Below are 26,604 nucleotides of genomic sequence, written 5' to 3'. Positions count from 1 at the left end.
TGCGACACAGTACAATATGTGCTTGGTTTTGGGAAAAGTGGAAGCAGTTAAATGTGTGGCACTGTTTAAAGTGAAGCAGTAAGATTCTTAGCGTTTGAGGCATAGTGCACAAATACAGGGCACAGTGCTCATGACTGCTCAAGTTTTAAAATAAGGTTTATTGTTGTAGTCACGTTTTGGGCATTTTTATGTTGAGCTTTTCTTAAAAATCTCTGCAGTGTAGATTCCACCCCGTCACATCTATTTGAGAGAGTCATCATCTGTCTTGCTGCCTCTCAGACTCTATGAGTCCCTCTCCTTGCTGCAAGCCCTGCCCATCCTTCCTGGATATGAGGTCACAAGAGAAGGACCAGAACAAAGGATGGGCTGCAGTCATCGCAACCTAAACTCGTACAGTTTATTGTATCCTTGCTCTTTCACTTTTTGCGTGTCCAGAAAACAACACAGCAGGAAAAAAAGAAAATGAATTTCTACTGACTAGGCTAGGTGAAAGTAAGCTGAATTGATGGTGTGTAAGTAAATCTATGGGGACGAGGCTTTTGTTGCATTGCTGAACATATTATATTACTGTGCACTTATCAATAGAGAGTATGGGCTTTAAATTAAGTCTATATTCTCTGTTTGTTTTTTATTCAAGTCCAGTAGTTGTTCTAAAAAGTGTTGATCAATTAATCTACTGTATCTGTGTATTCTCCATCTTTCTATCTTTCTCTATATCTAGTCAGATAGCTAGTGGGATAGAATTTTAGATCTAACTATTTTGCTTGTATAAGATAGCTAAATATTTAAAATGAATCAAACAATCAAGCAGGCAATTAAGCTACCTTAAACCTTCGCATTCACAAACTCAAATGATAACAATATGTGTTTCTAATGTCCACCAAACATACAAAAAAATACATATATTTCAGCAAAACTCGAATTAAATAAATATGGAAATTCTACCTTAAGGACTCTGAAACGTATTATATATATTGTACTTTTATCCTACATGTCTGGGACAATATTAGTGCAACATAACTTAAAAACGTCTTGAGTTTCCACCATAGACTGTATATATAAGTTCTAGCTCCTGGCTCTGCTTCATGAACTGACCCCACACCCGCCCCTGCTCTGCCTGCCCGGGTTGAAGGAGGGAGAAGGAGGGGAGTGACTTCCAGCCAACCGTCGACAACGGCTCCGGAGTTTAGAGATCAGTGAAAGATGAGGAGCTGCTCTCTTCCACTGAGCCGAGGCAGAAGGAATTAAAGTTCAACATCAAATCTGGGTCGCGCGGACAATCGACAACTCAGCAATGAAATGTATGTCTTCCAGTGCGCGTTTCACTCTCAACTAGACCCTGACTGCGAGCATCCCACGGTAAGTTGAGTTAAGGCGGTCAGCTGGGAAGACTATTTCGCACCAAAAACAAAAAAAAAAAAAAACTAATTAGCTGAACGGTTTAAAGTGAAATCCATGATGTCTGCAGTGTATGACTTTAATAAAAAAAAAATGAAGCTAAATGAATGTCTAAAAAGCCGAGATATAGGATGACTTTGTATTTTTAAATGAGTCCCTGGTAGTTCGGGCAATGGTCCAAGATTCCTATGTAAATAAACAAACAGCATCACGGTGTATTTTAAGGTTTAGACTGCATGTTTGAAAAAGTTTCTTGCAGGCATTTGCTTCCCTTGTTTCCATGAGAATGAAGAAAACTAGATTATAGTGTTAAAATCTATCAGATAAAACCATACATTTCTGTATTGTTGGACAAATATAATAAATTGAACTATAAACGTGGCTGCTTTCTGTAATAACGCCCACATTCCTCCACGTCTCCCACCGCAGCTGAACACGGTGGATCTGCTGACACTGGACTCCTTGCTCACTTCTGACATCCAGTGTCAGCAGCCGGCGCTTTGAAGATGATCAACCCTCAGATATACCTCCACTACAACTACACGGGGAAGCTGGACCACCGGCCGACCACCGGCACAAGCCCCGGCGCCCTGGACACCAAAACCATCGTGTTCCTCGTCATATGCAGCTTCATCGTCCTGGAGAACCTCACCGTGCTGGTGGCCATATGGAGAAACCACAGGTTCCACAACCGCATGTACTTCTTCATCGGCAACCTGGCGCTGTGCGACATGCTGGCTGGAGTCGCTTACCTGGTCAACCTGCTCCTGTCAGGAGAGAAGACCCTGCAGCTCTCCCCCGCTCTCTGGTTCGCCAGAGAGGGAAGCATGTTTGTAGCACTGGGCGCCTCTATTTTCAGCCTCCTGGCTATTGCCATAGAGCGACACCTGACTATGATCAAAATGAGGCCTTATGACGCCAATAAGAACTACAGGGTGTTTCTGCTGATAGGGACCTGCTGGCTGATCGCCATAACTCTTGGGGCTTTGCCTATTCTCGGCTGGAACTGCCTGGACAACCTCCCCGATTGCTCCACGGTTCTCCCTCTCTACACCAAGAAATATGTGGCTTTTTGTATCACAGTGTTCATGCTTTTGCTCTTAGCCATGTCGGTCCTCTATGCCCGCATCTACATCCTGGTTAAGTCCAGCAGCCAAAAAGTGAGCAAGAACAGGAACTCTGAGCATGCAATGTCCCTGCTGCGCACCGTCATCATCGTAGTCGGGGTCTTCATCGCCTGCTGGACGCCCATCTTCATCCTGCTCCTGGTGGACGTGGCTTGTGAGCAGCGTTGCCCCATCCTCTACAAGGCCGACTGGTTCATCGGCCTGGCCGTGCTCAACTCGGCCATGAACCCGGTCATTTACACCCTGGCCAGCCGCGAGATGAGACGGGCCTTCCTGGGCCTGGTGTGTGGCGTTTGCTACAGGGGGAAGGCCTCCACGACCGGCAGCGGGAACAGGCAGTCTCTGGAGCCCAGCCGCAGCAGGAGCAAGTCGTGGAGCAGCCAGAACAACCCCAACCAGAACCAGCAGAGCGTCAGGCGGGCGGAGCCGGAGAAGGGACGGGAGACGGAGGTGTCAGTGGTGACAGGAGGTGCGTCTCATGCCGTCATTGAGAGTGACGGGAAAGACTGAACAAAGGGAACATGACACGAACAGTTGGAAGTTGAGGGTTGTCCCAACGTGTGAGCTCGTGGGCTTGTGCAGTTAACTGGGGACAAAAGGGAATTTGAGTTGTGATCGATTTGAGAATGAAGGATTTCTTAGACTGCAGGGCAGTGGTTTCTCCTTTGTGCTTGTTAGTGATATATCTGCATCATCCAAAGTTTGGCATTGGACGGATCAATGCGTTAGGCCAATATGTTCGACGAGCACAATCAATACCACCTCTTTGTGAAGTACAGGTCATATTTCATCACCGTCCAGTGAGAAGCACGTACCTCCAAATTTGGTCAGTTTTACAGTTACCTGAAGGATAAACTCTTTATTGGTTGAGAAGCTAAACCGTCTAAAACAGTGTTGTATTATAAAAGAAATGCAGCGTCACACGGCTGAAAAGGTTTTTTCTTTTGTCATGCATAGTGGGCATTTTGGAGGTATGAGGTTTTCACAGGACAATGACGATTTGCGAATGAATGGTACTCTTAACCTTCAACACATCTGTAACTATACCTCTGTGGTTACAGATGTGGCAATCCAAGACAAAAAAAATAAATAGAAAAATCACCTGCCATGAATTAAAGTGCAATTATAGTTCTGCGAAATAATGTAATGAAGAATGTAGACAAAATTTACTGTAATGACAAACAATGGAAGTTATTTATTATTCTATGCAGTCTATTCTGTAATTTTGTATTTACTCAGAAGTAATGGCATTATAAATTGTATATGTGATGTAAAGGAGGTAAAATGCTGGAGAGTCAAACGTGCTACTCTTTTCATTATATCAGCAGCATCTTGTTCATAAAGAAAGAACATCTGTTATCACTACAAATAATGAATGGATGCTGTTTATTCAACATCAGTAGCTTTAAAGTGATACCGGGGCTCCATCTGCTGGTTAACAATGGTAGTTAATATCCTTAATGCTGACTAGATATTTTTTATAACAGGCTGCATGATAAGTACAGAATCTCTTCAATCCTCATTTTAGTACCAAAATGAAGTCGTTGTGAGCGTCTGTGTTTTATCAGATTATTCCAGAAGTCAACACGATCAACTTTAAAAGCATGAAGCCGGTAAACTGAAGGAAGAGGCATGTGTGAATGCAGCGTGTGAAATGGAAGTAGTTCACTACTGTACATGCAGCTATCTATGTGATACAAAAGTATTAGCTTTGACACAATAAACCTGGTGTTTCCGGTAGTGCAGTTCTGTCCTTGTTATGTGCACTGTCTTCCTTGTTCCTTTGAGGAAAATAACGTCTAGGTTGATTCACGCAAATTACGAACAAATGTGTGTTATTTTCTCACTTAGTGGTATCCGGCCAAGCAGGTCGTTTTGTTTACGTCTAGGTTTAGAGTTACCCGCTTTTGGGATTTCTGCAGCCACCACAATATAATGGAGGTGAATGGATTGTTGTTTGTGTTGCTCACAGCTTTGTAAAATAACTTAAAGGTATTCAACACCAACATCTCTTTCCAGACACAGCATCCATGTTAATAATCCAAAGGCCTGACTGTGAACAGTTTTCACAGGAACTACTGTTCCTGAAAAGAAAAGTGTGTTCTGTGGATCATCCAGAATAATAGTTTATATCTTGTTTTCTATTCTTTCAATACCAAAAACATTCCATTGTTAAAAGCTATCTGTATGGCAAAATATCTCGATAAATTGGTGAGAAAACATTTTTTTTAATAACTTGGATTAACCACTGTGGCTTAAACTGCATCTTCCAGAAACTGAAATATGTTGTTGATTATTACAGCAGATGCAACAGAGATTCTACACATTCACGGTTTTATTGCCAACAGTCACACAGAATAATGATAAACCCATACAACCAAAAGATTAAATCTGTAAACATCATTTGGACTTTTTTGTTTTTATTTCCTTTTTTTTTTTTTTTTTTTTTTAACTATACCTGTTCCAAAATAGTGAGTTTCTTTGTGATTCCCTCCGACAAAGATTTATATTTAGAATCTGGAAATGATACATTTATAATATATAATAGAGAGGGAGGGAGGGAGGGAGGGAGGGAGAGAAAGAGACAGATAGAGAGAGAAAACGGTAGTCTCAAGCAGCAACACACAGCAGGGCAAAACACAACCTCTAGTGAACAGGCATGCCCCATTGAAGATCAGCTATTGCACTTTAAAGAGAGAGAAAAGAGAAATAAAAACACCATTTGTACAAATAAAAGGCACATTTTCATCAACAGAAATCTAGAAAGAAGCCATGTTCTTTTTGTGTCCCAGCATGTTTGGTTGTATAATTTCTTTATGCCACACAGCAAATCATCACATTATCAGAGAGATTCAAGTATGGAGTTGTTCCTGCTTATATATGATATATATTATATTATTATTATTATTATTATAATATATATATATATATATATATTCATATATATATTCCTTTGTTCAAAACTTTGCACATTTTGCCCAGGTGATTCTACAAATTTGCCCGTCAGAAATAAATACTAATCTCAAAAGAATTCTTGATATTAGTGCCGTTTTTATTTTTGTATTTAGCACATCATTTCTTCTCCCAAGATATTAGATTTGATGAAATTATGTCACAAAGAATTAGACTAAAAGTTAATGGTGGATTACGGTCAACAAAAGTGAAATCAATGATTCTTTGTGCCCTTTTCTTCACACCTTCCTCTAAAAAAGGAATCCAATATGTTCTTCCTCTAGTGCGCTCTGCTCAGAAGGACACAAGGAATCAAGGAGAGTCTTATCGGCTTAAACCAAAATTAAGCTGGTGGTGGATGTTTTCAGAACAATCCCAAATACGGCTCTTTGCTAAAACATGTGTTGTCGTGAGATGCATGTACTGTACACTCCCTCTTGCAGCAAAATACAGGCATGTTATATTACATTGCATCTGTCTTGTCAAACTCATTGAACACATGCTGATTTTGGTTCAATTGAAGTGGTCCAGTGCATATCAAATACAATGCCCCATTCATTTGGTATCCATCAGAGAACTGACAACAGTAAGGATGTGAGCATTTTAAAAATCTGTGTACTATTTCTATTAGCCATTTCAAATGTTTGATTCCCACTCTACAAAAACAATGTAGAACACTAATTACAGTAAACTGTTCTGAGGAATGATTGTGTACAGTGGACTGCAAAATGCAAATGAACTCTGACCTGTTAGGCAATAACGTATTTCCCTGTGTACTATACTTAAAGTGATACAAAGACAGCATCTTTTGCTGCTAATAAGTAAAAACACAAGGTGATTGAAGTGAGTGGGACGGGGTAAACAAGTATTTCTGTGGTGACATCTAGTGGCAGTACAGTAGTCTTGCCGTAAGACATCAGCACACTGAGAAAAAAAAATCTGTTTGCTTAACATCAATAAGTGAAGGTGATCCAATATTAAACATTTAATTCTGTATATGGAGTGCACACTGTGTTTGTCTAATTCAGCCTCTTCAGTAAAAAGTGTTAATTACATCTCAACACATTGATAATTCATCTCGGTACAACTGACGCAGATGATCCGACTTTCTGATTGTGCTATTAATTTGTGGTCATTCAAATAATAACTTTTAAAAGTTCACTTAAAAAAAAAAAAAAAAAGCAGAAAGTGCTAATTAAGAATGTGAGAATATCCATTTGCATGACTAATAATTAAAAAACTAATAATTTACTACACACCAGAGAAACCCAACTCAGAAATAATCACTGGTTTAAAAGCATAACTATTTTTACAGTGTCAGCATACACAAGCGCCTCTTCCAAATAAAGGGTATCAAGGTCTACGAACAATGTCCACAAGAACAGTTGATTTTAAGTCATGCGACTGCAGTGACACGAGAAAATACTTCATAAAAAAAAGTTTCTTTAAAGCCATTGATAGCACTATGAAGGATGTCCGTTTGTACCCCAACACTTTGTGACTACTGCAAAGCAAAACACATTCAGTTTCCCCAATAAAAGCAGATTTCATATAGTGACTATTAGAGTGAGCCGTCACGCTATTGGTGAGATTAAAGGAAATTCTTCCTCAAGTAATTCATTATAAACAGCATTTGTTTTCGTTTCCTCGACCTGTTAGCCAACGGCTTCTGTAGAAATGTGGTTGTGCTTGACAGACAAAACTAAAATTTCAGATTTTTATTCTAAAATACTCTTGTTAACACCTCTTTGAGGTTTGATTTGCACTTCATCTAAACTACAAGAACAATTGTCTTTTTTTTTTAAATCTTTTAAAACACCAAATCAAGATATTATGTCCAAATGCACCTATGTCTTCTCAAAAATATAGCATTTCAGTCATCACAACAAAATAATAACAGTTCTATAAATATTTGTTTTTTCATCTTCAACAAATCTTGCGTCTTCCAGTGCTTCCAGTAAATAACCACGGGCCAATTTCCCCAACAACACTGTCAGCGCATGGAGCCTTCAAGCATCTCCTCTTCATGTTTCCCCTTCAAGTTTCAGAGTGGTAGGAGAGACTGTTCAGAGCTTCCCATTCCCCACCAGGCATTGCAGGCATCATTGTTTCCTTCCAACAGGCTGTAGGAGACACAGTTCAGTCCCAGCTGACACAATCGGCAGATTGTTGTCCCGATGATGGCCAATAAGATGGCTAATGCTGTCAAATATATGATCTTTTGTCCGTACCTTTGAAAAAGAGACAGAGATGTTAAATGTCAGTTGTGGCCTAATAAGGAGTTTCATTTAAGTTGAGTTTTTCTTTCTCTCCTTCTATAGTTATCTCCCTGAAACACTCTACATGTCCTTTAACCGCCGTCTTACCGTGCCCTCAGGGTCCACCAGCAGCAGGTGTTTGGTGAGTCCATTGTGCATGCCCGTCAGTACATAGGACCCTGGGTTGGTCGTGCTCTTACGAACCAGGAAGTCCCCGTCTTCTTTCAGCAGCTGTTCAGCGTCCCGGCGGCTCATTTTGCCATGGTACCACGTCTGGCCCTCCAGCTCCTCCTGCGCCCGGAAGGCCACCGAGCGCACGAGAAGAGGGCTCGAGTTGTCCACGGATGCTGCCTTGTGGAGACCGGAGACCACCTGGCACTGGGCTGGCCCCTGGGACGACGGATGGGACTGGGACTGAATGGCATCCTCGAAGGGCTCTGGTAGAGGCGAGGGGCAGTGCCACAACGATGAATTAACAGAGGACAGATATCGCTTGCGAAAGTTTTACCTTGACATCACTCAGCTGTCTAGATTTGTAAACTATGCTCATCCATGATATCAGCTACTCTAATAGTTGAGAACCTAAACATGTGTCTGAAACACAAAGTCATCAGTGCTTAAACTTAAGAACAGTGTCTTCATTTCTCACTGGATGTAAACAATGCAGGTTTTTATTTATTTTTTTTTTATGGATAAACATATGCATTTGAATTATGGTGACACTGAAAAGAATCCTGACCTTTGCTTTCCTTATCAAAACTGTCTTTCTACACTAACTGACATCTCGTTGGTAAACGGTTTCATATCCTGGACAAACATCGCATTTCAAGGATATTGCATCACATTAAATAAATATTCTATTTCTTCGGTTTAGGCCAGATGGAATAAAGCAAGCAAAAGCACTGTGGTGTTGCTTGAACACACATTGTATAAAGAAACATAACCGAAAGAAAGAACACCGTGAAATGCAAAGCAGCTCAAGAAGGAGGGATTTATCAAAAACAGAGCAGAAGATGATGATGTGCTGAATATGTAAATATACTTCTACTTGTGCTTTACTAAAAGTACATTGGGTTTCTCTTTCTCTTCTCCAAAACTATATTGAATATAACTATTTAATAATCTTATAAATAGTACTGAAATTCATTACTCATTCAATAACTTTAGAAGTCAAAGAACTGGATTTTTCCACATTGTATTGTGCAATAATCTGTATCCAATATCAATAAATTATGACTTTCTGTCATAAAAGTGCTGGAGTTGGTTAGTGGAGGAACAAAATAAAATGTGACTGTTCACGGTCAAAGAACTACAGTAGGTGGATGGTAACACCTGCACTCAAACTTCATACAAGAACGGTTTCGAATAGTTCACTGCTCGCGTGTAATTTGTCATGAATTCTTCATACATAGTGACACCTAACTTTATGAAACGGGCCTTTTATGTATAATAATAGCAAAGGCAAGGTGAAAGTTGAAAGGAGGAAAGAATATAGCTGTGCACATTAACACTCCTCCTATTGTCTCCGTGCTGATGTGGTGTTATTAATGCCACACCGACGTCACTGAGAAACAATAGGCCGAGAGTCCTCTATCATTAAGAACTCTGGTTAGAAAAGTCATTACAATGTTACTCTGAAAGCACGGCACAGATCTTAACGAATCCGCCATTCAAATCACATGACCAACAGAAACCAGGACTTACTCATGTCAAACAGGTCCTTCTGCGGGCTCTCTTTGGCCGCAGCTGCCATACCCTTTGTCACATGTTCCGCCTCCGCCTGGAGCGCCGCGAGCACCTGGGCGTCAATCTGCTGAGTGTTCACATACGCGGGCATCTCTCCTGTTTTTTGTGCCTGACCTTTGGTCTCGGGCAGACTGTTTATATCAAATGATCCTACGGTAGACATTTGGAGAAACAATCAGAGTTGATGACATTCTGCAAAGTTGCAAGAAACAAAAGACATATCCCATATATTGAAGTAGTGGGAAAGCTTGGATTTTCTTACCCTGTTGTATGAATATAGACTTTCTTTCATCTCCCCAGTTTTCTCCACAGTGCCGCCCTTGGTAATACGTCTGATCTACTGAACATGGGCCCATCTGATGACACACAGACACACAGGTATCAGTTAGGAGACCACGATATTGATATCTCAACATTAATTGTTGTTGAGATTGAGATCCATCCACATGAAAACTGAAGTTACTCTGCTCAAGTTCCTGAGATTAATCCACATGAACTGAGTTGTACCTGGCACCCATCCGGCGCCGCATTCTGATTCGTCAGCCGGGTGTCTATGAAGCCTCCAGGGGGTGGCATCTTGCCAGGGATGTTGTTATAGTAAGGATGTTCTGCTGACTCCTCCTCTTCCTCTGTCCATGGTAACTCCTCCATGTTTAATACCCTGGGGAAAAACATGGTTTGATCATGAAACTCAAAGCTGCAAATGTGTGCGAGTGTGTGTGTTAGTGAAGCTGTACATGTGTGCGAGTGTGTCATGAACCTCTCACCTGTCATGTGAGGAGGACAGTTTGCCTGACGGACACTGCAGGTACTGCTGGAAGCGAAGGTCAAAGGCCTGGCCAATGGTGCTGATGACGTCCTGGGCCAGTCCGTCAGAGCACTCCAGGATGTGACATGCTGACGAGGGCGGGAGCAACACATTTTAATGAGCATGTTGCGTGTGACACGCTCTATACGGAGTATCAAAAGGAATGAACGCCTACCTCGTCTGTTAACGGGGTCCTTTGCTACATAGGCAACAAAATCTGTTGTGTCCTAAAAAATAAATAAAAGAAAATACCACAACTTTTATCTTCTGGTTTCTGGTTATCAAATCTTTTTGTGATGAAGTAGTATTTAGTTACCACAAGACAAAGTTAATATGACACAGGCCATTGAGATACTTACAGGGTCTCCACCTGATGCAAAGGAGATGGACTGCATGTGATGGTTGGCTATGATCTGTCAAGAACACATTTATGCAGCAGAAATGGGTTTACAAATGCCTCTTTATACACACAAAGGCACATGCATGCATTCTACACACATAGTTTAAAATCTATGTCAGAATATGGTTCATTTCTTTGCCTTTCCCCACTAATTAAATGAGAGATAACTGCGTGGTATCTAAGGCACTGTGAAGCAGCCATATTGGAAGTATTCAAGAGTTAGATGAGAAGGTCGGTACTTGTTTAATTTTAATGCAGCAACAACTCTGAGATAACGAACAGGGACGGAGGAACTGATACTCAAGATATCAGAAATGTTATTCTGTCGTGTTTGATGTACTATGTGTAGAGTTATTAATTATATTTATTATTTTCTAATTTGGCACCATCTGCTGGCAGTATCAAGAAAGACATAGGGGTAGACGGCAAAGCACACTGTGACCACTGACCACCCCCACCACATAGAAAACTATTTCATTACCCCTATAAGTAACAACATAAAAAAATGACAGGGAAAGTCAGGTTGCCAACCTCCTCTGGTTATTCTAGCAACATCTGGAGAGGTCATGTGCTGGTGCTCTTCTTCCTTCTCTAACCTTTCTTCTATTACATAAACCTCCTTGAACAGACATCCTTAATTATATTTTAAAAAAAAAATCTTGTCACTCTAGCAACAGCTAAAAATACATTCGCCATCTCATGGATCTAAATTTAGAAACAAATGTCCTCTTTTTTATTTTTTATTAGCTTTGGAGATTCACTCTAATCTTGACCTTGGAGACACATACATGTATGTGTGGTAAATGTTCTAAACCTTATCCCATGGCCTTCTTCAGTGGATCTTTCTTAGGCATCTTATTTTTAACCCACTGTAGCTCACACACACACACACACACCCTATAATTGTTTACGAAGGTTGCACACTGACCTGTTTGCAGTCGGGGGTCATCAGGTTGAGGCTACTGGTGGAGATATTTAGGTTGATGGACATGCCGGCAAACTGCAGGTTGCTCTTCCCTAAGATACTGGACAGAGCTTTTGACGGTGGCTGAGAGGAGCAGAGGAAGACACAAACAAAACAAATTACGGCAACAAAGTCACTTCTTTACCAATTAAACAGTCTATCAAAATGGAATAATTCAAAAATGTATTGTTTGTATTCTTGCTGAGAGTTAAGATCAATATCACTGTGTGTGTGAATATGAAGCTACAGCCAGCAGCTGGTTAGCAGGCAGACCTGAAAACAGCTAGCACTGTCCAAATGTAACAATAGCCAACTACCAGCACCTCTAAAGCTCAGTAATCAAGTCAAGTTGTATCTTCAAACTATTTCCTGCCCGGGCAAAGTGACTTTCTGGGGTCTCGACTGGCCTCCAACAACAAAGCAGTCTGGCACATTATAACCTCCTGTAAATCCTGTTTCACTTATTTTGTACAAATTAAATAAATGAGATGTAACATGCTAATTGTTCAGCTTTAGATTTTGTTACCTTTAGACGGAGCCATGCTTGCCCCCCCCCCCCGATTCCAAGCTTTATGCTAAGCTAACCTGCTAACAGCTATAACTTGAAAATGGCAAACTATTTTAATTGCCATTTCACCACTAGCAAATGTATACAGAGAAAACATTACAGTTGAATATTTTTATCGATTACAGTTTGGGCCATGCAAATGTCATCTAATAATAGTTTTGGGTAGTTAATACTGTTGTGAGTTGTGATTTTAAAGAAGAGACAAGCCAAAGAGGCCAGATAAAATTAGCCAACCCCCATTAAAAATGCTCAGTATGAAGCTGATGTCACCATAGTGCATTTGTTATATTATTATCTTATATCTTAAATCTATTCGGAGGGAGAAACTAGTCAGTTCGGATTTTGTTATTCCCTGACATTTGAACAAGCTCTAGAGAGCAGAGTAATGCTTCATTTCACACCCCACATTAAGACAGTCTCCTCACACACTGTGGACACACACACACCATGCACATGCACACGGAAGACAGGCGCTCGCACACAAACGCACACAAGCACACATACACACACACGCTCAGCCTCCTGATCACAGATATTGTGCACTACATGAGTCACTAAGCACTGTGCGCGGTGTGCTATGCATCGTGGGTTGGAGCTACGCCCACGCACATGCAGTCCCATACCTCTTGATCTCTCTCCTCTAAGTACAATCTCTCTCTCTCTCTCTCATAATTTCTTCCTCTCTCCATCTGTCTCTGTTTTCCCTCTCTTTTTACATGAAGGAAGGATGAGAGAAACTTACAGAGGCGATGCTATATATAGATCGTGGAAGGGTAAATGAATATCTAATGCTGTTTCCTCTTTTTCTCTCTACTGTACCTTTCACTAACATTCATTTTCCCAGCTCTCTCAGTGTGGGCATCGCTTAACTCCCGTGCTCGCTCACGCCATCACCCACCCTCCCTCCCTCCCTGTCCATCCATGTACCTTTCTCTTCCGCAGAGCTCCTTTGGTCCCTGGAACAGCCTCACACACCAGGCTGATGGCTTCCCTAGAGGGAGGGCGAGAGGAGGGTGAAGCCAAGATGGTGACCATAGACAGCCCCAGAATCACTGTTATTTTGGCTTTTTTTTTAGATTTCATGATTATGTACTTTGCCAAGAACATTTTTCTTTTGTTATCTTGGAAGGAAAGGCGTACAGCCATGCTAGTTGCTCTACGAGGCTGTCCATAAGCACAGCAGAACTCTCAGCCAAATGTCATCATGCCAACAGTGACAATGCTACATACTGATCAGCAGTTACACCATGTTGAGCATGCCAAAGTTAACTAATCATCACAAAGTAAAGCTGATTTTAGCAGATTTAGCAGATATTTAAGGGTACATGAGATGGTGCGGCTTTTCTTTCAGTGGTTTCTTATTGTTGTGTGATAATCGAATAATTCAATTCTTTGTATTATTTATGATAATATCACTTATTATTATGGCTATTATTAGTCTGGTTTGTGAGTTACTCGACTGTTCGGGAATCCTTTGGAAATAAAATATTGGATGAATGTAAAGTAAATGCATAGTTCATATATGTTTTGGGCTTGACATGCACGGTCTTGTTCTGTTATTTGATATGGTCATTGCTATATTTATGAACATATTGAATAATTAGCTGTTGCTGCAATCTGTTTGTATTTTGTATTTATTGTCTATTAACATGAGAAGATGGAGTTGTCCATTGATAAATGGAAAAAAAAACTCAAAAACAATAGATTAATACATTTACCTAAAAGAAAAATAACTGTATTTACAGCGAGCCTGAACTCTACAGGTTGTTGCACATAAAATGAAATCACCTTGGCCACAAGAGGCCTGAGTCAAGATTCAATATCCAGTGTAGAGTGTTTTATATGGTGCTATAGGGAATATTACAAATGCACAGCACCTCTCGGAACCATGCAGCTGTATCTGGCATACAGCTGCACATTACAGAGTGAAATCTAAAACGGTCTTTCAGATGTGAAGTGAACCGTTTTATCCGTGCCATCATTTTTATGTAAAAGACAACAATATATGGATTAAATGGTGGCTAAAGATAGAGCTGCTTTGATGCAGAAAAATCTAATTCCCCCCTGAGAAGAAGTGAATTTGGTTTCATGACCGAAACGTTCATTTCTGCATCCTTGCTACACGGATAAAGCTCACACAGCAGTAGGCTCTTTCAGAATAGCGAAATCTAATAATAGCAATATCTTGAGACATAGCATTTTCTCTCCGTTTGTCCATCTCTTTCTTTATTAGAGGCAAACAGAAACGCACATACACACAGTAAGGGAGAGAGAGAGAGAGAGAGAGAGAGAGAGAGAGAGAGGCTGCTGCTGTGTGGCTTTGCAAGCTAGCGTTAGTCTGGACTGACTTCAGGAAGTCAAGCATAAAAGTGGACATGACACAAACCGATTCACTGTTGGCCTGTGCCTGGCTGCACATTGGTCAATGATTTCAAAGATACACATGGAGTCACAGAAAATTCTGTGCAAACAAATTGTGATAACAGGCAACCTAGATGTACTCCAAATACATAAAATATCAAAGTCCTGTCCGTTTTAAAAATGTTTTTTTTATTATTATTGCAGATTGAACGTTATTAATACTGAGAACTAATGTTCTGCTTGTAATTATAAGTTTATATATGCGAAGGCATGTCAGAGAGCAGTGATTTCCTTGAAAAACAAAGCGTTTTAATAGTAAATAGTTTTTAATACTAAATGTATTAATTATTAACCACTAAAACATTTGATCACAGACCAATTCACACTGATAGCACAGTTGATAAAGTTTGTTCTCTGCTGTTGGTCTTTTCGTTGCCACTGTCGTCTCTTAGTCACTAAAATCATCTGCTTAAGTACACAAGTTATAAACAGACACAAACCCAGGTAGGAGCATATATATCATTAAACCTGTAATTTCCTATTCTTATAAGGTTCAAAACAGATTTCACCTAAAAGAATATCTTGTATTAGTATATTTGGGGTTTTATGATTTGGTTTTTGGTTCAATAATCTAATATTTCAGACCTGGTATAAAAAAAAAATTTCTGAATGTTTGTGGTTTCTAAGTAAATCTTTAAAAACAGCTGCTACTTTAAAATTCAAATAAACCCTCCAATAAATCAGTTTAGATAGTTAACAGTTATACTAAGTCTTCATTGTGAACAAATACGCACCAGACTTATGTGTGTTATGTTTGGGTACACACAATAACAATCCGCATTTAATGGCTGGGATTTGCTTTAAATAAAAAAAGCAAGTGAAAAGTCAGAACAGCAAGTGTGGCCTTACCTAGTGATTTGTGATCTCGTGGTGAAATCCAGGGATCTCATCGACCGAAGGACTTCTATACAACCCAGGTACTGGAAAGAAAAAATGTCAAAAATTACATTCATAACAAGCACATAATGTTGTACAGAAAGAAAATATGCCTGATTTGTTTGCATTACCAATCTAAACTCACGAAATCCAAATACCTGCATTCCTTCACTTCATACAAAATCACTACAACGTAAAACTTAATATCTAGAAACCAGGCGCTAATTCCAGAAAGGAAAAAATTGACGAGACCAATCCTGATGGTGTTTGACCACGAGGAGCACTATGGAACAGTGTCTTTCTGAGAGAGTCCCCGATTTGTTGCATCTTGTGCACATGCACGGCGACACACATGCCCAAAAGTGTGTACACCTTCCTGTTGCCTGTCGTTGACAGTGAGGCACAAAAGATACTTTTACAGAAGAAGGCTGCTAGCAAACATGGATGTAAAGAATGCTGGATTAAAAATTATTTTATAACAAAAATCACTTTTACAGATGTTTTATGAGGAAGGAACGTGATAGTTAGGACTAACGGTCCCACACAAAGCACTTTGATTTGTGTGGTTGCAATATAACTCCACAAGGTAACTTGGTAATCCTGTTTTTTTGGAACACCAAATATCCAATCATCCAATGACAAACACTGTGGTGAGAAAAACAAGTAACTTAAAATGTTTCCTGTACAAAAGGGCCATTTTCTATTTTCAGAACACAGAATTTGAAGTGCACTATTCAGCAGGGACAAAAATATATCTAACAATTCTAAAATTGGTAGAGACCTATTCTGAGCACAACATGAAGATGTTTTTCTCTCATGCTGTACAACAAACAAGTACATGGTTCATAAAGTAAAACTGCACTTCAAATTAATTATTAACATCGATGGGAAGCCAGCTCTAAAGAGGCCATAACTGATCCCAAGTAACAATACAACCTCTATATCCTTTCAGGTGAACATGTACCGGCAAAACTACAGACACACACTTTATAACAAACAACCTGAAACATAGTCATATATCATACCGGCTGGAGTTGTTGCCTACTGGAGTGTTGTTGTTATGCTCATGAATTTAAACATTTAGTTTATTTCCAAATAGAAAAAGTGTCTCTCATATCATTTAGCTGCACTCAGGTGAAAAGATGTAACAAAACGTGTAGATGGTCCATAACAGTTGTTGAATTAGAAACCTTATATTATACAGTCCAGTTCTGTGCAGTCTAGACAGGATATGTCGGGTCAAAAGGACAACGCACTTACCCATAAATACCACTAAGCTAAAGGTTAATGTAATGTTGAATAAAATGAAAAATATGCACATAATAAGAACAAACACGAGAAGTAAATAATTACAATGTACTAACTAATGCAAAAAAAAGATGGGCGTTATTGTTTTGTTTATCTTTTCTATATATAGACATAGTTACCATGGGCAAAAAGCGAAAGTAAAAAAGTGTCACTGTCAATCAATGTCCCTTTAGAGTAATGGTGCATGATGCGCGAGGAGTGACCACATGACGCTAATTAAAAGTGCTGTGAGCATAACACCACATTGAACTCAATACACACAGGACCTCAAACCACAGGAAAAGCAGAGGGTGGGGTGGCGGGAAGGGGGGGGAGCACCGACCGGACCCATTTCCCTTCTCAGTGTGGATGCTTTCAGCAGCATTGACTGGACAAATAAGCGCCGCCGTCCTTAATGCAGTTAATGGAATGTCACGCTGGTCACAGATACTGTCAGCTTTGTTCGGGGCAAGTTGTACGTGTCATATGATGGCAATCATGCTGTGTAACTTGATTTGGAATATAACACGTCACCTGGCAGTCCTCTCCAGTATGATCATTCAGCCACCACAAAACCACATTTTATGTGCTGCGTCAATAAAAAAGATGCACACTTAACTGCTAAGTTATGGTTTCAGTGAAAATGGTTTGTTTGCGCTTCTTCATTCACTTTACACCTTGAAGAGCCAGGGCTCAGCATCATCACTCCTCATGCTAGTGACTCACTGCTGGCACGATGACATTCACAGCTCTCTTACTTGTGCGCAAACTTGTGCTGCTTTAAATTATGTATGATGGCTGAACAACATTAACATTACAATACGGCTGCAACGAGACAAACTTGCACTGTGCGTTTGTTTTTTTCTCCATTTCCACCATTTCACTGTGTGCGAGCTAAAACAGCCAGAGAGCTCATAGAGACGCACAATGTACAGAATAACACATCACCATGGTTACAAAAGCATAACGCTGTGCGTCCACATACATGAGACGGAATGTAGGAATTGAAATGTTTACAGCACACTCAAAATGACACTGATGATCACCGTTTTTGTTTTGCCATCACAGGTTTTTCCTCTATTTCAGCCCAATGTTAACCCTCTGTATTTCCTGAATTATTCAATGTCTATTTTCTGGTTGCTGCTACTGCACCTTCTGGTGTAGCCAACCTACATACACGCACTCAAGGGCACGTTATGTGCCAATAAAACATCTCTCCTAAAACTATTACCCCCCCCCCCCCCACCCTCCTCTTGCATGTGGCTGAGCTTGAGTCATTGAAAGAAAAGAGAGAATGGGAAAGAAGGAGAGAAAATGGAAATGAGACTACCAACCTTCACAATGTATGTCACTCCTGGACCAGAGATCTTCTCGGTCGAGTGGAGCCATCCTCTGGAGGGTTTGATCACCAGTCCACCACCTCCACCTGGATTCCAGTCCTCTCCGCCGGGCGGGAGCTCGTCCAGCCGGCTCTTCTTGCTCATGCTGACGGCTGATGGCTCCAGCTGCGAGCAGGGGGTCGAATGGGAGGCCGAGCTGCACAGAGAGCCGCCCACACCAGAGGCTGCTGCCATCGCCGCACTGGGACTCGGGCCACTGGAGCTGCCTGAGCCCGATCCCCCACCCCCCTGCAGCTTAGACACAGCCAGGTCCTTGACAGCCGAGGGCAGACCCTTGATGCCCAGCAGGCTGCCTGAGTTGCTGAATTTCAGGCCGGACACCTTGTTGATGAGGGTACAGAGGGTGGTGCCTCCATCTTCCAGGTGGTCAGAGCCGTGGCTGGTGGGGTTGCTGGAAGCAGTGGTGGCGGAGGAGGGCTGGACCTCAGTCGGGGGTGTGTAAGATGTCTCGGCTGCAGACTGGGGGGTGGCCGAGACCTTGGGGTTCATGGACAGGCCGTGGAGAAGCTCATCGACGGATGTTACTGACTCATTCCTGAAGCGGTTGTATTTGGTACGGTGAAGCATACCCTTCTCTCTCTTGCTCTCTCCCCTCTCTCCACCAACCGACACGCACAGCCTGCCTCTTTCACAAGTGTGCTGGCAGACGTGGCTGAGCCGTGCTGATTACCCTCTCCTGTAACATAGCAGCAGCGGTACAGGCAGCAAACGCCTTTTAGCAATCACAGGCCACCTGACTTTAATTTTCTCTATTGAGGTTACAGTGGTGGTTGTGTTGAGCTGCTGCTGCTGCTGCTGTCGCCAAAGTCCAATCTACTCTCAGTAAAATCCAGAGCTGCAATCCAATCCGTCAGATAGAAATATACAGACACAATCCATGGAAACACAGCACTGAAGGAGAGGAGGAAGAGGATGGAGAGGAAAAAGGTCTCTAAAAGGCTGCCAGTGTTGTGGTGCAGCTTGTTTGGTTTCCAGTGGTGATGCTGCTGCTGCTGATGATTTCTAGCCTCAAAAATCCAAAAAGTAAGAACAGAGAAAGGTCTATGTTGTCGATGATCACGGATACTGCGAGGGAAGAGCAAATACTCTCTACTGACTGCTGCCTGCCGGCTCAGAGCTAAAGCATGACTCACTGATCTGAGAAAACCTTCTCAACAAAAGGCTTGCTGAACACTGTAAATCACTTCCTGTCGGAGGGAGAAAAAAAAAACTCCCACTTACAGCACACTAGAACCAATCAATTTTTAAATTCCCCAGTCTGATATTTATTCTCTTTAATTCTTTCCTTCTCATTTGTCTTTCTGAGAAAAAGGAAATTAAGAATGAGAGGGAGCTTGATTTATTAACTTGGTAACGTAATTATCGAGAAATATAAGCTTGAATTCATGTTATACGCAATTAAATTGATGAATTGATAAAAGTTTAAATAAAAAGGATGATACACACAATAAACGTATCACAGAAATGAAATTAGTAATGAAAACTAGCATCCATTTAATTGATAGCCACAATCCTGCCAGAATCTTTTAACAAAAAAAATACAGATGTCTTTGTTTCAAGAATAAAATCTCTATTTAAATGTTTCCTAAAGATTTCATTTTTGCTAAATGAATGTAAAAGAAATCTATACAGTAAGTCACTGAAAGCAACAATACAGTAAAATGTTAGCATGACCGGAAATACGCAACATCATAAATATAATGTCCGTGTTAATTTATAATAGCTGCAGAATATGGGCAGACATCACTCCTCAGTTGTGTACTTTCAAAAACCCATGACTTCTTAAAATACGTGTTGTTTCTGCCCAAAATATTAATAATCAGGCATTAATGCAAAAATGAATAAAAAATTTTTTCCATTAAATTTGTTTTGAGAACATGTGTCTAAGTGAAGCACTAATTCAGTCTTTTGCAACAAAGGACTAAAAACATTTCACAACAAGGAAGCAGATTCAATCTCACAGCTTGTCTAAAATACCCAGCAATTGGTCCAGGTTGAATTACATGAATGACACAACTGAAAAAAAACACAGTGCGAACGACATGTTTCTCAGGCAGATGAATCAATGAAACAACCAAAAGGATAGCAGAAAAAAAGGCCCACGAGTCTCCTTAAAACCAGCAGCAATGAAGCATCTTTGTCTGCCCGGTAGCGGAAAGCACACAGCCAGACACCATTCATGTAAAATGTCCTCAGGAGCATCTAGCAAAGCCGAAAGACTGACACTCATTCATAAGCAGCTTCCGCTCTCACTCTGCTGCAGATTTCGCACTGCAGTCCCTCCCAACATCTCTCTTTCCTGCCTGGCAAATATAGAAAAAAAAAAAAAAAAAAAAAACAGCACGTCTGCCTTCTCTCCTCAGGAAAAAAAAAGAGGCAAACACAGAAGCAGGGAAGAAAAGGCAGGCCCTCGCAAATCAAAAGAGGAGGCAAAAAAGACAAAGGAGGAAAAGAGCAGAGGACAAAAAGCATGCAATATTTAGTCTTTTATGTGAATGAAATAGCAGGCTGGCATACCAATGTTTCTGTGAATGGAAGCAAGGCCTTTCTGCCTCTGCAAGGCAATCCCTTGGGATGGCATGGTCTTATCCAATGAGGAGCTGGCTGGATGACTCATTCAGGGGAGGCTTGCAGAATAGTGGAAGAGACCATTCCAGACACAGGTGTACATTTTGTTTTCTCTCGACTGCCCTTTAAAAATGTGACGTACATCGTCAGATATGCGTTGTTAGCATGATTTGATAAGCCAATGTTTTGTTAACACAATAAGAAAAGAGAAAAATATCCAGAAAAAATAAATTAGAAGAACAAATGCCACCCCCGTGATTTTGATTGTCACCATTAACAGCTTTTTTTTCACATTCGTGTGCACAGTTACCACCTACACATTTAATTATCAATGTATTGTTGATATATAAGAGGGCAGATAGTACAAATGTACTAGAAAAACAAATATATTTTGGATTGACAAATCTAGTATCTTTTGAAAATATATAATTAGCATTCTTTTTTATTTAATTATTAGAATTACATCCTGTATGCTAATGTTTCATGTTTTAATCATCTATAATAAAAGTCCTCTGCAATTGTATTATCCTTGTATATGATGATTGTCTATACGTCAGAAAGGGCTATAAAAATCACCATCTTGCAATTCTAAGCTGGTGTTTTGCGGTTATTCATCCTATTAATGTTAATATATGTAACATTGTAAACCAAAACGTGTGCATGATAATCAGTACAAGCTGAGTCAGTATGCCTACGCTATGGAAGCTCAGGAATGTCAATATTTAAGTGAAATAATTTGATCCATCCATCCATTTTTTATTTGCTCAGGAGGGTATACTGGACATCCTTCTCCCTAGCAATGCTATCCAGCTCTTCCTGGGGAACCCCGAGGCGTTCCCAGGCCAGACGAGATATATAATCCCTTCAGCTTGTTATGGGGCTACCTCGGGGCCTATTACCAGTTGAATGTACCCAAAAACCATCTAAAAAGAGAGGAGTCCAAGAGGCATCTCGATCAGATACCAGAACCACCTTAGCTGGTTCCTTTTGGCGCAAAGCTGTAGTGGCTCTACCCCGAGTTCACTCCAGATGTATGCTTGTATCCGGGATTTCATTCTTTCGGTCAATACTCAAAGCTCATGACCATAGCTGAGGGGTGGAATGTAGATGGACCTGTAAATTGCCCTCTTCACCACAACGGTCCGGTACAATGCCCCTATCACTGCTGATGCTGCACTGAACCGCCTGTCCAACTCACGCTCCATTTTTCCCGCACTCGTGAACAAGACTCTGAGATACTTGAACTCCCTCGCTTGGGACAGTGACTTACTCCAAACCTGTAGGGTGCAATCCACCGTGTTCTGACAGAACCATGACCTCAGACTTGAAGGTACTGACTCTCATCTGATCTGACTCTGATCGCTTCACAGGCGTGGGAAAGAGCCAATAGAAGCACATCATTTGCAATGAGCGCAGGCACAATTCTGAGGTCCCCAAACTGGACACACTCTACTCCTTGGCTGTGCCCATAAATCCTGTCCATGAAAATCACAAACAAGAGACAAGGCACAACCCTGGCAAAGGCCAAGACACACTGGATACGTGCTTGATTTTGTATACAGACACAACTCTCACTTTGGTTATACAAGGACCAGATGGCTCATGACCCCGGTATCCCATTTTCCTGCAGTACTACCCACAGGTCTCCCCGAGGGACACCGTCGTAAGCCTACTCCAAGTCCACAAAACACATGTAGACTGGATGGGCAAACACCCATGACCCAACAGACTTGCCAGGGTCTCCGGTCCCCCTTTTTTATAAAATGGGAACCACCAACCCAGTCTTCCACTCCACAGGTACTGTACCCGACCTCCACAAGACACTGAAGAGGAGCCAAAAAGGGCCCAACCAGTGGGTTCTTAGGCAGGTTGGCACAACGGCAGGCACCAGTGAACTTCTGACCATAGCTCATGGCAGCCGCTTCCACAATGGAGGCTTTGAACATAGCCCATTCGGGATGCTAGAAAAATTCTACCAGAGGTGAAATTTTAAGACCTCGCGGACAGGGGCCTGATGTTTATAGTACACCTTCACTACACGTTTGGGTTTACTAGGTCTGTCCAGCAGCCTCCAAAGCAGATTACTCTGAGCTGCTGTTCTTTGCATAAGTGCAAACAACAGTCAGAGACTTCCAAGAGGCGACCCTCTTGTTTCCCGTGGAAAACTCCAACACAGCGGCGCTCAGCCTAGGGGCTCGTGAGTATACCCACCTTCACCCTGAGCCTCTCAACCTGGGTAACTCCAGAAACGCTAGAGTCCAGGCCCTCTCCGGAGTTTGGTTCCAGAACAAGTGCTATGCGTGGAGGTGAGCCCAACTATATCCATTTGTTAACGCTCCACCTCCTGCACCAACTCCGCTGCTTTCCCCGTCAGCGAGGTGACATTCCATGCCCCCACTTTTGATAGTTTAATCAAATTGAACTTTAATTTGCTGGTATCCATTTCCACTATTCCTTTTTGAAATATCACCATCAACAACAATAAAGTATTTCCTGTGCAGTAGTCTGCATAGGCCACATCGAAACTTCCTGTAGTTTATGATAGGGTCGATGTGTAGACAGGTCACAGAGTGTCTAATAAATAACAATTAAGATGGCAAAACAGGATTATCCTCTTCCAATGATATTCTTGTAACATATTAACAACCCACAGGTAAGTGGGTAAAGTGACAACACAAATATGAATGTGTCTTTCGCTCATTTCATACATGTTTCATATTAACTAAGAACATTCACAAAATATAGAAGTCATCCTTATAATCTCCCAAATCTAATAGCTGTAAGAATAACTACTCATAAAGAAGTAGGAACATAATGTTCTTTTTCAATGGAACACGTGATTTATCATCAGGTTTTCATCTCAATCAGACATACTGTACATTAAGAGTGAATGGGAAAGGACAGACAGAGGAAAAGAGCATTCATTGGCAAGGAAAGCAGCAGACACTTCTCCACTTGACTACTGTTGCCAGGTTACCAAAAACATTCAAAAAAGCAAGAGTTATTTTCAGACTAGCTAGAAGCAAAATAACCAATGTTACAGAAAGGGCAGACACAAGCAACTGGTAAAATCAGACCATTTTTTTGTCATTATCAAAACGTCCACTATTCACCGACAGCAATGAAAAGCTCTGGATTTGATGATGACATAACGTTCACAATAAAACATGAACATATGGTACAGATGACAATAGATGTATTGGCATATTGTTAAGTTAAAGGGAAATTACATAATGATGGCATTTTATGTTATTGCCCTGTCAAATATATTTTAAATTGGATATTTTCTTTGAAGCCATCGGATACTCATTTTCTAGATTGACTGACACAAATTCTCCCATAAAACAAGATTTCACTTCTTCGACTGCAGCAGCCTATTTCACACCATACGTCTAAAATCACTCGTGCCAAACTAGACCTGGAAGACTGTTGGGCATTAGTCCTCAGTATATTGGGTTTACACAGAAGCTGTTCTCTCACATTAATCTCTGTACAAAATCCATCCGAGACATTTTTAGCCTGGACTGAAGTGGTGGACCAACCAACCAACTTACATTGCCATCCCTTCAGCCGTCTGCTGGTATGGGTAAACATCTAAATATGTAGAATATACATAAAAATTAAATAAGACTTTTTTTTGCATCCATGAACATTTTCATAGTTTTCTGCATGATAAGAGACGAGAACTGCAGAAAACATTATACGATTTGAAATCTCCCTCTTTGGTTTCCACTCAAAACCAATATATGTTTTATGACGGGGACAGCTAGCCAGTTTAATACTAAAATAAGACTTAATAAAATAAAACTACAAATGATTAGCGTGAAAGCTCGGTTTTGAATGAAATAACATTAGGGGAAAAATATTTTTCCATTACATCTATTGGCTGCCACTGGTTTGCTTTATTACTCCAACAATGCAGTGTTCCAACAACCATCTACTTGTTCTACTGTGAGTTACATCGCACGAACACTTTTATTACCAAGTTATGCAATGATGGCAACAAAACGGTTGACCCCATATATATCATTTCTATTCATATTATGTGGGCCAGGGACACCTTATATTTGATGAAAAATACAAATGAAAAGTTACTCAACATTTGGTTACCATTGTGTTCACACTGAATAGAACCGAGTGTCATTTTCTTGCCCTAAATCCGTTTGTTTGTGGCCACAATTCAATAACATTTCTGCCTGTGGTTATACAAGTATGTAATGTTTCTTAAAAGCTCAGCGTAACATAAAAATGAAGAGCAAAGGGAGACAATATTGATAGCCTACTTGAAGAGACCTGCGTGATGTAAGAATCCCCTGTGCGGACAATGTGTAGTCTTGAGAGCTCATTTTCATAATCACGTCTGGGGCATCATTTGAGCTTTCTTTGAATGGTTCAATTTAAAAATTGTACTGAGCCTTTTCATATAGAAAGTTGGGCAAGATTTTCAGGGTGTTTAGCATGATCCGAATCTTACAGTACAGCCAGACATTTGCCTTCAGCATTGTCCTTGGTTTTTAATGTAAAGTCTCCATTCACACCAGTTAAATATCCCCATTTTGTCTTTTTTTTTTTTCGCATTGAACAAATGAGCTAGATACTTTTCACTTTTAAAATGGAGCGGTACGTTTTGGACGACAATATGCTATGAACCTGTTACAAAAGAGTTTTACAAATCTTGTTGGCAACTCAGTACTTGCAGGTGGACGGTGCACCGGGGAGTGAGTCCATAATGGTCTGAAGTATTCTTAGCCAGAAAAAAAAAAAAGAAGAAAATGGTAGGAGCATGAACTAGAAAAGAAAAAAGAAAAATCAGGAGGGCCAGAAAAGTGAAAATGAAGACTGAAAGAAGAGAAGTGAGCAAAATTGTACAAAGCTGATTTTCAACCAGACCCACTGTGTCTGTTAGGAAAGGTTTCCCCAGCTGACTGAAGTCACTGCTGCTCTGAAGGCCGACCTCTGACCCCACTGAAAATGTCACAGCCACCTGACTGACTGTCTCTCACACACACACACACACTGCATCAATAAAGGCAGAAGGCATTCTGTCAAGGTTGAGATGAAAGTAGATAAATATCAAGGTACTTTTCATGTAGGCTGGTGACCCTCTACACAGCAACACAAATATTAACAAAGAAACATTTACTTTTATTGTAAAACAAACAGGGAATGTGGATGACAGATGATTTCGTATTGAGCATTGTGACTGCTGTAGGTATAAAATCATTTTTGAATATATGTCCATATAACAGTCTAAGTTGGGGCACTCCTGTTAGATAGTAATGCACCAACAATGATATACATGCAAGAAAAAGATGGGTTTGTTATTGTAAATGTCAAATTACCTAAATCATCCAATTAGAGCCTTTGACTAAATTAAGCAATCTAAACATCACTTAAATACATTATCTAAAAATATGCTCTCAGTGCTTGCTCTTTAACTAAATTGTTAGTAAATGTCAACAATAAAATATGTCCCCAAAAATAAGAAAAAGGACAAAAACAGCAGTGCGAATGGAGCTCCTCATTAACGCGCTAAAGTACATAATAAAAACTACAGAAAGTCAATGAGGAGACCAGGCGACTACTTCTGAAAGAAAGCAAACCTTGAAGCCGCAAACTAACAACAGTTAGCAACAGTTCACCTGGGCGCAAACTGCGTCTGCAAAATGTACCGGAGATAACATGCGCGCACACACACACACATAACATCAACACATGTCCGCGCTTACCTTGCTCAGCGGAGTAGAGAGCAGCTAAACCCGGAAGTAAACAAGTGTCACCTGTTCTCCATTGACGTGATTACAAGGCGGTGCAGAACCTGCAGGAGACTG

At 40.8% G+C, this 26,604-nt stretch overlaps 2 protein-coding genes across 2 annotated transcripts; one reads left to right on the top strand and one right to left on the bottom strand.

Moving 5' to 3' along the window:
- The first annotated feature begins 1,171 nt into the window (after positions 1-1,171).
- Positions 1,172-4,481, top strand: s1pr3b (sphingosine-1-phosphate receptor 3b). Its single transcript, XM_031860164.1, has 2 exons — positions 1,172-1,359; positions 1,828-4,481. Exon 2 carries the CDS (start codon positions 1,905-1,907, stop codon positions 3,033-3,035), a length of 1,131 nt encoding a protein of 376 aa, XP_031716024.1. The 5' UTR covers positions 1,172-1,359; positions 1,828-1,904; the 3' UTR covers positions 3,036-4,481.
- A 992-nt stretch (positions 4,482-5,473) lies between these two features.
- Positions 5,474-20,782, bottom strand: shc3 (SHC (Src homology 2 domain containing) transforming protein 3). The gene is made up of 12 exons (XM_031860255.1): positions 18,140-20,782; positions 15,492-15,562; positions 13,149-13,212; positions 11,618-11,737; positions 10,649-10,702; positions 10,465-10,516; positions 10,249-10,378; positions 9,989-10,142; positions 9,744-9,837; positions 9,440-9,631; positions 7,844-8,172; positions 5,474-7,708 (listed from the first exon to the last, which is right to left on the bottom strand). Exons 1-12 carry the CDS (start codon positions 18,770-18,772, stop codon positions 7,580-7,582), a joined length of 2,022 nt encoding a protein of 673 aa, XP_031716115.1. The 5' UTR covers positions 18,773-20,782; the 3' UTR covers positions 5,474-7,579.
- Between the last annotated feature and the right edge of the window lie 5,822 nt (positions 20,783-26,604).

This window comes from Anarrhichthys ocellatus, unplaced genomic scaffold, assembly GCF_004355925.1.
Source record: "Anarrhichthys ocellatus isolate YVR2014 unplaced genomic scaffold, GSC_Weel_1.0 scaffold23, whole genome shotgun sequence".
Taxonomy (NCBI): Eukaryota; Metazoa; Chordata; class Actinopteri; order Perciformes; family Anarhichadidae; genus Anarrhichthys; species Anarrhichthys ocellatus.
Note: the sequence above shows the minus strand (reverse complement) of the source record. Positions and strands in the feature narration are given on the sequence as shown.

Bases quoted from the DNA above. Each gene is read 5' to 3' on its own strand.
- s1pr3b (XM_031860164.1), top strand. From the start codon at position 1,905: ATGATCAACCCTCAGATATACCTCCACTACAACTACACGGGGAAGCTG.
- shc3 (XM_031860255.1), bottom strand. From the start codon at position 18,772: ATGCTTCACCGTACCAAATACAACCGCTTCAGGAATGAGTCAGTAACA. The intron at 8,173-9,439 runs GTAAGTCCTGGT...CGCCTCTACCAG, and splicing joins GAAGGACCTGTTTGACATGA to AGCCCTTCGAGGATGCCATT. The intron at 7,709-7,843 runs GTAAGACGGCGG...TCTTTTTCAAAG, and splicing joins TGGTGGACCCTGAGGGCACG to GTACGGACAAAAGATCATAT.